At 42.5% G+C, this 11,903-nt stretch overlaps 1 protein-coding gene across 1 annotated transcript; it reads left to right on the top strand.

The window, feature by feature from the left end:
• Positions 1-1,246: 1,246 nt before the first annotated feature.
• LOC119883756 (zinc finger protein 239-like) lies at positions 1,247-11,398 on the top strand. Its single transcript, XM_038694387.1, has 2 exons — positions 1,247-1,490; positions 10,223-11,398. The coding sequence occupies exons 1-2, from the start codon at positions 1,398-1,400 to the stop codon at positions 11,171-11,173; spliced, it is 1,044 nt and encodes a 347-aa protein (XP_038550315.1). The 5' UTR covers positions 1,247-1,397; the 3' UTR covers positions 11,174-11,398.
• The last annotated feature ends 505 nt before the right edge of the window (positions 11,399-11,903 follow it).

Here is an 11,903-nt window from a genome sequence, read left to right as displayed (position 1 = left end):
ACCCTATTAATCCAGGGCTGAAGAAAAGATTGAACCTAAAAAGGAGACAGTTGCTGTCAGTTGGTGCTGTTGGAAACTAACGTTACAGCATCGTTGTAAATTAACTAACGTTAAACAGCATTAATGTTTTATGCTAGCTGCACACAAAGTTGTTTATTAATGCTAGCTAGCTTAGCTATCCGTTCATTCAGTTAATTTAGCTAACCCAGCTAAAAAGCTAACGTTAGCCAATGACTCTTCAACAGTTTTAGCCATTTTAAGAAGTTAAAACCCGGTCAAAACATTCCGATGTGACGATGTTAACAAGCATTACACCACTATTAAAAACAATCACACTAAACTGTTTGACTGTAACATCGTTCAACTTACTGTTATAAACTCTTTCCACAAAGCCTCCAGTCCGAACTGATCCAAAGAAAGAAACAGTTCGCGCGCTCGTTCCGACGAGTCCGGGCCAGAACTATTATGATTCCGCCGACTGATGGAGGCTCACGCCCGATCCTGAGTGCACACAGACTACATGCGGGCCGTATCCGGAACGGGGCAGTAAAACGGGCGTGACTGTTACACGGATCTGCCGGTTTGGAGGCGGATTCGGCCCAGAGTCAGCTGCTATCTGGGGAGTTTCTTTCAGAATATAATATACCTGTTACAGCTGGAGACTATGCAAAAGATTCTGGTGCAACATCCTCCAGAGTCTGTACGCTGTTCAAATCTCAAACAAGGGTCGCTGCACAATTGCCGCTGTTATGACACTCCATCCATCCATCCATCCATCCATCACTCCATCCATCTATCCATCCATCACTCCATCACTCCATCCATCCATCACTCCATCCATCACTCTATCCATCCATCCATCCATCACTCCATCCATCATCCATCCATCCATCACTCCATCCATCTATCCATCCATCACTCCATCACTCCATCCATCCATCACTCCATCCATCACTCTATCCATCACTCCATCCATCACTCCATCTATCACTCCATCCATCCATCCATCCATCCATCTATCACTCCATCCATCCATCACTCCATCCATCCATCCATCTATCACTCCATCCATCCATCCATCCATCCATCACTCCATCCATCCATCCATCACTCCATCATCCATCCATCCATCCATCACTCCATCCATCCATCCATCACTCCATCCATCCATCCATCCATCCATCCATCCCGCGTACAGGGTCGCGGGGCTGGAGCCAATCACAGCTGACAGCGGGGTAAAGATGGACCCTTCTCAGGGGCGGCGGCTTCTATGATCGCGCGAGAGCCTGTGGGGTCGCGAGAATACGGCCGTCCACGAGTTCTCATATCTGAAGAGCTCCGACAGTCACAAAGGAGACCTGCTGGATCTCAGAGACCAGGACCACTACAAGAGCGGAATGGAGGAGGACAACCAGGACCCGGAGCCCCGGAGCAACAACGTCCCCGGAGGACAAACAGCAGGCTCGAGCTCTGATAGCACCGATGTTCAGGTCAGTGTTCATGAACACAGCTAGCAGCTAACAAGAAGCTAACGTGGCGTTAGCTCGGCCTGGTTCCGACACGTAGCTTCATATTGACTGTAAACAAGATGTAATGTAGCAGGATTCAACAGTGGAGCCATCAGAACCCCGTATCTCTACAGAACCCACACTTAATGTGACGGTCGCAACCGGAGAGGAGGAGGAGGAGGAGGAGGAGGAGGAGGAGGAGGTCTCTTGTAGCATGTAGCCTGCTGATGTTCGCCTGCTAGTTAGCTAAAACTGGACAAAGGTGAAGATGGCCGTACGCGGGAGCGCGCGCACTCCTTATATTTACAGCTGCTTTCATCTGGATCAAACAGACATAAAGTGCAAATAAACATCACTTTGTGTCCGTGGTAATAGCAAATGTCTTTGTCTGACGTGCTACTAATGACGACTCAGAATGGGCGAGTGTCTGAAATTCAGAAAGCCAGAGATACGAACAAATTGGCAGACGAGACTGAGGGCAGTGGCTCTGAGGTTAGTACAACAGGCTGATCGGCGTGCGAGCCGGTGTTATGCCGAGTTTTGCCTGCCTCTCGAGAAGTGCATCCACCTCCAAATAATGCTTTTAAACACTACAATAGTCTTTGTGGGCTTCATCAATGGTGATAAATGATTCGAAGTATATATTTTATGAACGTTTAGAGTCTTTAATATTTTAATGCACTTAGTAGAAGTACCATTCCTTGACATTCAGTAAATAGAGCCTATGTGGTGATAACGCTGTTTGATAAATGATGGTGGATGCATAATTCAGCAGATCAAATTTTGTAGGCTACCTGCCGAGATTTGCATCCACCTCATTTCTCAGCATAAATGCACCACTAGGTGCCTGCAATTCTCTGCAGGCAGGCAGAATTCGGCAGCAGTCACACTGGCGAGCAATAATGGAACAGCAGAGCTGGAAGACCCGCTGCAGGTTACTGGTCAGTTAATGTTACAACAGAGAGACAGGTGTGAATGAGACGAGGACCATGTCTGTGTGTCGGCGTTGCGCCGCTGTTGCTAACGTTATGTGAATGGAAACATTAAACTTAGTTTACCGATCACGAGAACGAGGGAAAACAAACCAGAGCCCCACTGCTTTCAAGCCAATACTATATAACATTATTTTTCAAGCAGCCTTTAGATGCTTTAGAAAAACAGAACAGGATGAATAATCACTGAAGCAATTAGCATATTATATTACATTAACTTATCTAGCCAAGGTGTAACTGACTGCAGAAACTCATACCACACAATTTGTTTGTATTTTTGATTTCACCCCTTAAGAGTTTTGGTGCACAAATATTGTATTCATTTCATAGGTGTCATTTACACTGTGGATACTGGGGACATGTCTCCATCACTTCTTTTTGTTTTTTTCCCCAAAGTTTTGTTAAATATCTTCTAAAAATGGCTTGCAACAAGAAATATAAGTACTTTGAGAAAGGTTTATTTGCACAATAAGATTGCATTGTTCAAAAAAGTTTATTTGAAAAATCTGAATCACTTTATTTAAGTAAGACAATTCTACCATAAATTGGTGCAGAAATGTCTCCAGAATGGAGGAAATTAAGTGTTTAGTGCTCAAAATTTCCTAGGGGGCTCCCATTTAAATATATTTCCACATTGAATATTTTATCAAATAGTGTTAAAATATCTTCTTGTCTTCTTGCCAATATTGTGAATCGTGCATGTGAGCTAAGTGTATCGTCACACCCCTAATCTGAACCCTTATGTCCCCGCCACTTTTTAACACAGTGACGTCCTTGATTCATATCAAAGTACAAACACACCCAAGCTATAGTGTTAAATATTAATGTGTTATAATAAAATGTTTTATTAAATTCATTTAACTTTGTAAATAATTTTCTTGGGCTTAAAATAAATACAGATTTTCCATTAAACAGCAGTGAAGTTGGTATTTAATTTCATCCTAGGTGGTCTTAAAGGTCTTAAAAATCTTAAATTTACTTTGTGAATCCTGGGGGTGCCCTGATTAGGTGAACAAGGTTTACTATTCAGAATGAACACCAGTATCAACGCCAGGGGGAAACCAGGGAAGAAGACAAGACGGCGTAGGCTACTCACGTAATTCACTGATTTGTTCAAACCTAACTTTTAACAAAGATTTTTGCTTAGGAACTATATAAAATAAAAGCACTTTAAAAACAAGTACTATAACCACAACTGTACAATGTAATGTCTGTTTAGAACAATAAAGCTGCAGTCCCCGTTCGTACTACTTCTGTAGTTTATTTTCAAAGTTTTAGGCAAGACCTCAGATGTTCCTTGAGTTACTTTAAAGGGGTACTTTGCAATTATTACACTTTTTGTTAAATTTGGCAAATATTTCCAAAAAGTTAAAACTCCCATCTGCTATTTATATAATAAAATAGATACTGGCGTCCGTGTATCGATACAGTATTGCCATGGCAAATATCACGATTTTATGCTGTATCGATTGTTTCCCCCACCCTAGCTCAAGAGAGAAAATATAAACAAACATTCGAACATGCTGGACTTTAGCTGTGAAGATGACTGAGAAACAGCCACAGAGGTAAAGGTCTGAGGACTGAGAGACAAGTTATATGACCGGGCGAGGGGAAGACACGTGTTAACATCTGTGAGGGGTTTCAATGCTGGATAAATCTACGAGATTTGAAAGGAATGAAAACCGACGCTGAGGTTGCTCTGTTTCTGCCTGGCAGGTGAGTAAGCTAGTATTAGCTTTGCTGTTCCACATAAACGACGGTTCAGTATTACAGTCTTGTCTGTTGTCATGTTTGTGATGATCCCAGCTGGTTAGCTTTGTTAGCTTAGCCGCAGCGGTCAGTGTGTGTGCGGTAGAGGAGGAATATATGGAGCGCGTGTGTGAACAGAGAAACGGGTCAGCACCTCGTTCAGCAGTAAATGTACAGTAGAAGTTAGAGGCTGGTGAATAAAGACTGCAGCTTCTCTGGACTAAAGAGGAGCTCCCGTGTGTTGCTGCCAACTGTGTAATAAAGAGTGAAGGAGGTTTGCCCTAAAGTTAGCACTGACTTCAGCCCTCACTGTATTTTTGTAAAATCTATTTCAAATAACTTGCTACTTTTTTACTCTGTTGTGTTTTGGATGCTGCGTCTGTGTGCTTACATGTCGTTTTTTTTTTGTTCGCTAATTGTAACTATCGGTCCCGGACAGCCAACCAGTCACGCCCCAGAGCACTCTGGTCCCGGTTAAGTTGCTTTCAGGCCAAAAGCGAAGCGAGCATTCGGGGCGGTGAGTTTACATACAAAGTGGTTTCCTGTCGGGCGGGCGAAGCAACGCACAGTCATAGCCACCTGCTGGCAACAAGAAGTGACCTTTAACGAAGCAGCCCCCGCTGCACGTTTCACCTACATGGATGAAATTTCTGTGGCACATGTATCATGTCCAGATGTGTCAAAAAGCCTCTTGGAGCGATGCCCTAAACCCAACAGGAAGTCGGCCATTTTGAATTTTACGGCCATTTTTGGATGATTTACACACTCCGTACTTTAACGAACTCCTCCTAGGCGTTTAGTCCGATCGACTTCAAATTTGTGCTGTGCCTTCTAAAGGCATTGATGATGAAAAGTTGTGCTATCTGTGAGTTTTTGTCAATGGGCGTGCCTGTGGCGTGGCGTCAAAGATCAAGTCTTTGCCAGGCTCACACCCGGACGCGCTACAAGTGCGAGGGCCCTCGCAACGCTGATTGTAAGCCTATTTAAAATCATATTTGATTGCAGAGCGCCGTAGCGCATTCGCGCAGCACTTCCTCTCACTCGTCCCTCTCTCTCTCACACTCACCCGTACACCTCTCTCTCTCCCACCCACATGGAAAACAGCTCCACAAATCTGTTCAACACAACACCATCAATGTCGGAGACCCGGCTTAAAAAAAAGTTATTAGCAAGCATGTAAGGAGCTAGCACACTGTATATCACAAGCTGGTAGTCAATATCAATGCACGCACACGCGAAAATTTGAAGTTGATCAGACTAAATCCCTAGGAGGAGTTTGTTAAAGTACAAAGTGTGTAAATTGCCAAAAATGACCATTCAAATGACTTGTTGGGTTTAGGGGATTCAATTCACAGATGGGTCAATGTTTGTGAGAGAAACGGAGCAAGAAGAGGCGCTGATTGAAAATATGCGAAAAAAATAAAAATGAATATATGTGGCGGTCAGCGTTGATAATGTGGCGAGCCGCCACAAATTAATCAATGTATGCGAAACACTGAATTATATATTAACATTGACAAGGGGAATAGGCCATTTCTCTCTGTGATAAAGACGATCTTCTAGCTAAAGCCATCAGTTTTCATTTGGACTAACTTACCTGTCCAGCAGAACACAGGCAACTTTGCTTTGAAAGCGCTTTCCACCTGGGAAAATCCTCACTGATGTTTAGCTTCATTATATTTTTGCTTCTTTGATGAAGATTCACGCTATTCCAGCTCGTGCTAAATAATGTGTATGGTCCTCCATATGTACAAATTTCGGTCTTACCATACAGCCCTGACAACATAGTTGTGAGCAGATTAAAATATCGCTGTCTGCACGATCCTGCTCGTCATACTGATGCAGTAACAGCCTTTTACCAGAGCTGCTGGTTTTGCACTGCACTTAACGGGTGTAGTTATGGTCCGCTGGTGTAATCTACACTGATCTCCGCTAACTAGCTGCGCGGTGTGTATTTGAGGAGCTCTGCTGAGAGAGTAGGGGCGGGGCTGCAGCGTGGCGGCTTGCTCGTTCTAATGGCTACATGCGCACAGTAGGCAGTGATATTACTCGTGAGGTGTTAACTGGAGCCCGACCGATATGGGTTTTTGGAGGCCGATGCCGATTTATGAGCCGATATTTTGATTTTGAGAATGATTTGGATACTTTACCTTTTACTGTATAAACTACACTTAGAACAGGCCGATATTGAAAGCTGGTATGTATGTGGGCTATAAAACCTTTTCTTAAATGGATTGTTAATAAAATAGATTAGTCTCAAAGTGAACATGTAAACAATTTCACATCAATAAATATTTGCTACTGGCTACTGGAACTTTTTCAGCTGTCTGTAAAGAGTGAGAGAGAATAAGCATGTTGTGACGGTTCGAGTGCACAGGTTTAATTATTACTATTCGGGGTGGCAGCCAGGTCTCTCCCCTGGCAGTGAGATACTGGTCAACTGTTTTTAAATCAGATGTCACAAAGGATATTTCAAAAGAACGTACACCCTCCCACTGAATGACCATAAAAGAAAGAAACACCACAAACTCAAAAGCTTAGCACAAAACAAAATGTTGGTGTATTTAAGATTTCACACAAAAACACAATTGCAAAGTAAAGCACAATCCAACTGAAAATTCCACTTCGGGTTTTCTGCACACTTAAACCAAACAATCTCAAACACAAATTAGTGGCAGTTAATTTCCAAAACACAAAAATATATTCAGTCCAGTGTCAAAGCAAAAAAAGATGAATAAACCTGGTTCAGTTTCTCAGTCACAAACAAAAACAAAATGTCATAGTACAGAAGAACCCAGTCCGGGTTTTTGCTGCTGGGTTGTGAATGTTTTACCAGCTTCCGCAAACAATTTGAATGATGATCCGAAGGTGTGTCGGAGTGGCGATCAGGAGTAACGGGATTAACCCTGTTTGCCGGTCGCTCTATGGCCACTTTGAACAGCCCCGTTCCTGAAAAACAAGAGCGAGATGCGCCGCCAGCAGCGGGATCGGTAAGAGAAGACGACGGGGAAAATTCAAGGAGCGTGTGGGTTTGGCTAACGTTAGCTGACTATTTAGCTAAAACTTAGTGTACTATTAAATTAACAATATACTTTCAATTTAATGTTATACAAATACAGTCATTTAGACCAGTTCCTCCTCCAGGTTGTGCCTGTGCTACACCGCCAACAGTACTAACATTATTCGTCACTCAGTTTATTTTCTTCATCTTTGTTCCCTTGTGGCCTATTTCAATTTTGTTGTATTGAACAAGTGGACGGTGAAAGTAATCACACGTATCATTGCAGGCAAGCTCACATTATCTAGTTTAAACCAACTAAAACACAAAATCACACTGTGGTTCACATGATTTGCTGTAATACTGCGTACATAAACGTCATAGCTTTTTGCAGGAAATCTGACCAGTCCTTCATATAGAAAACTGCTGGTCCATACAGGCTGTTACAGCAACTGAGAAAGTTGGTGAATGCCTCAATTTTTAGGTGGCGTTACAACCTTATGATATAGGCAATAAATGTTATAAATAGACTTAAATTCTGTCTTATTGTCTTATTCGTCAGTTCCAAAACAAAGCAGAGGGCTCTCCGTGATTCAAGCCCTTCTGATGTTGACAGTGTTTTCACTCAAAGTCGATCTCATTCTTGTTTGCCCTGAAGGGCTTCAGCACATAGAACTATATTGTTGTTTTTATCCTTATGTGGAGTTTGTTTTGGGAGCCGGGCGTTTTCTGGTGTTCTACATGTTGTTAGCTGCGCTGGTGTTGCTGTGTACACGGAAAGTGCTTGAATGTAACAGCAAATGGATTTTGAGGAAATGTTTGCGTAGGATCGGGTGTACTGGCCGTCAGAGGCAACAGGAAAAAAAACAGGCAAGGGGCTCGTTTTTTGTGAGGTTACAACCCCTTCACACAGGCAATAAAACAAAAGTGATTTATTTAAGTAAACTACATATAGCCCCTTTAATCTTAATAATTAATCTTTAAAGCCCCCCTCCAGTGTTGTATTTTGACATTTCCATGATATTTCATGTTTTTCTGAGTCATTTCCTTACAATGCTGATTGCCCACATAGTTTGACAAATGTTTTTTGACAAATAGATTAATTTTGTGTTCAAACTTGCAAAAGTTGCTTGGTTGTTAAAACGGGGTTGTGACGTATGACTATAGTAATTCCATAAGTCATACGTCATTCTCCAAGCTTGCGTAGGCGCACTGTCACGCCTCGTTAAGTCAGAGCATCAAACCGATAAACATCGTTGTGAGCTAGCTAACCAATTTATCATGTAATTTACTTAGAACTTACGTTAAGTATGTCTCTGTGTCTGAATGTTGTTTTGCCTTTCTAGTTAACTAAGTTGTACTTAGCCAGATGTAGTTAGCTAGCGTAGTTATTGCAGAAAGTTGGCTAACATAGGGTCTTCATTTTATTTTTTAGTTTCCTCCCATTGGTTTTCATTTGTGCGTGCGGTATTGGAGGAGAGCTGACAGAAAACGCGTTGCACTTTCACCTGCTACCGTCTTATATACAGTCTGCAACATGCATTTTGCTGACGACCGTTTTACCAATGCATCTGCGGAGGCACCCCCCACACCCCGCGGTAAAGTAAGCACACCATAAAACGTAGTGAGTTATCGTGTGCAGTGCGTGACAGGACCATCGACTGTATGATTGATAACAGCTGATACGCGCACATTAGTTTCTGTCATGGGTAAGTAATGGCTACTCCTGCCAGACAGTAAAGTGTACTAAACTTTACAGTGTAGTGACAGCATATCGTTAGCGAACACTCCAGCTGGTCAGTTTTTGGTTGTCATGGTAATGTATTATGTCCAACTATTAACCACACCCCCATTCTCTGTTTGAGAAAGAACATTAACCAAAATCGGTAGTTAAAACTGGCTGGAGGGGGCTTTAAGTGAATAAAATTGTCATTAGTCAATTTGAAAAAAACATTTGTTTGAAGCCCTTGTACAAGGAAATTTTTTTTACAGTCAGGATTGTATGAGATTAAGTGTGTTGTACAGTATATGCTACTTACAAAGTCAACATTACATTCAAGTTATATAGAGAAATAACTATTTTACATGGTGCGGTGCTGAACATAAATTTAGGAGTCTCAGCTTGAGGGAAGAAGCTGCTCTGCAGTCTGGTGGTACGATCGGGTGGCAGCAATGTGAACAGGCTGTGGCTTTGGGTACTTACTGTCCTCTAATATCATATGTGCTCTGCAGGCACCCCATCTCACCTTACCTCGCTAATGCTTGGGAGATGGGTACCAATGAACTTCTGAGCAGTTTAACCAACTGCTGCAGAGCCCTCTGCTTCACACTCTTTTTGCTTTATTTTGCTCTTCTGTAAAAGCTTACAAGAAGCTGGGATTGGAAATCTTCAAGTTACTTTAATTTCTATACTTCCAGTTCATAACAGAAGTTATGTCATTGCACTTTTCATACGGAGCTAAATTTTGGGTTAGCATACTGTTACAGCTTCTGCTGCAAAATCAACTTGAAGCTAACATGCAGAGAGGAAAGACAGTATCCTGTCGTAATAGCCAACATCATTACAGCAGGATGTCTTGGTGAACTAGAAAGTAAGCTGAATGTCTGTGGTTAAGTCATTGTGAGGAGATTTTCACAAAAATATGTGTTGTGGATTAGAATTGCTAACCGCCTCTTTAAGGCATGCTTGAAGTTTAGCTAACTGAGGGGAACAAGATCGGTCCAAGCACAGGACCTTGTTGAACTTGTGACTAACTTTGCTGTGCACGTAGGATTGGTTAAAACATACAAACTGAGATCTGTCCGATAATTAGAACTCTAACCAGCTTAGAGCGGTTCCTTTAATGCCATTTCCCCAGGTCCCTCTGTGGACACATTGTGGGTTATGTTCCACAGACATGCTCTAAATGTCATTTATGGTTCAGGAGGACGTCTCACTTATTGTCTTTCTCTCTGTTTGTCTGTCTGTGCTATAGAAACGGAGAGGAGAGGGACCCAAACGTCACCACTGTCAGCACTGTGACAAATCCTTCACATGCCCTACATATCTAAAGCTTCATCTCAGACTTCACACTGGAGAGAGACTGTACGTTTGTGACCAGTGTGGGAAAGCTTTCATTCGCAAATTTAACCTAAATAAGCACCATCTTATTCACAAAGGGGAGAAACGGCACTGCTGTGACCAGTGTGGGAAAGGTTTCATTTCACTAGGTGAATTAAAAAGGCACAATCGTGTTCACACTGGAGAAAAACCATACCGTTGTGACCAATGTGGGAGAAGTTTCAGAATATCAAGCCACCTACATGTCCATCGACGTATTCACACTGGGGAGAAACCGTACAGCTGTGACCAATGTGAGAAACGTTTCACTAGATCAGATAATCTAGTAAAGCACAGACGTGTTCACACTGGGGAAAAACCGTACTGGTGTGACCAATGTGGGAAATCTTTCACTACATCAAGTAACCTAGATGTCCATCGACGTGTTCACACTAGGGAAAAATCCCACTGGTGTGACCAATGCGGGAAAGCCTTCAGTACCTTAAGTAGCCTAAAGAAGCACAGTCTTCTTCACACTGCGGAGAAACAGCACTGTTGTGACCAATGTGGGAGAAGTTTCATTTTTTTAGGTCACTTAAAAAGGCACCATTGTGTTCACACTGGAGAAAAAACGCACTGCTGTGAACAATGTGGGAAAGCCTTCACTACATCAGGTCAACTAGATGTTCATCGACGTGTTAACACTGGGGAGAAACCGTACTGCTGTGACCAATGTAGGAAAGATTTCACTACGTCAAGTGATATAGTAAAGCACAGACGTGTTCACACTGGAGAGAAATCGTACTCGTGCGACCAATGCGGGAAAGCTTTTTCACAGCGTCGTCACCTTAAAGCCCACAAATGCATTAACTCTGCTTCGTTTTGAAAAAAATTTCAGAGCCAAGCAAGCTGTTCCCTCCTCTCCCCTCATGCCTCGATCGCGTGTTCATTTACAATTCAAATTAATTTAGATGGCGCCAATAACAACAGTTCTCTCATTGCGTTTCATAAAGAGCAGGTCTTTTTTCAAGAGGCAGCAACCTCGTGCAGAACCATTAACCTGTCACAGTATATGAAAATTTAGTGAAAATGCTGAGATTATGTTAGTATGATGTAGGCCTGGGCGAAAAATCGATTGAATGAATTAATTCGAATTTTCTGTTGCGGGCGATTTAAAAAATAAGTAAATCGAGTTTTTGTGTAATAGCACATTTTTGGCTCCCCGGGGTTTCCGTAGTGTTCGTTTCCCATAGCGACAACATCATACACTAAACAGCAACAGCAAGCGACAAAATGGCTACCGGTGAGAGCGGGAAGTTTGTTCCCAAGAAAGGAATAAAGTCATCTGTTGTTTGGAACTGGTATGGGTTTGCTGCGACAGATGTGGAACAACAGACACCACGCTGCAACATTTGCCTAAAGCCTATCGCAGTGAAAGGCAGCAGCACCACAAACCTATTCCAACACCTGAAACAGAGACATCCAGCCAAATATGAAAATGCCAGTCTCTCCGCGATGAACAAAGCCGCACTGACCAACAAACCTTATTGCTTTCCTTAAGTAGGGGGGAAATCGGAAAAAATCGTAAATTGAATTAAAGTAAATAAAATCGGAGA

This window comes from Micropterus salmoides, unplaced genomic scaffold, assembly GCF_014851395.1.
Source record: "Micropterus salmoides isolate LMB-PRFRI ecotype aquatic unplaced genomic scaffold, ASM1485139v1 Ms_hic_scaffold_3003, whole genome shotgun sequence".
Lineage (NCBI taxonomy): Eukaryota > Metazoa > Chordata > Actinopteri > Centrarchiformes > Centrarchidae > Micropterus > Micropterus salmoides.
Note: the sequence above shows the minus strand (reverse complement) of the source record. Positions and strands in the feature narration are given on the sequence as shown.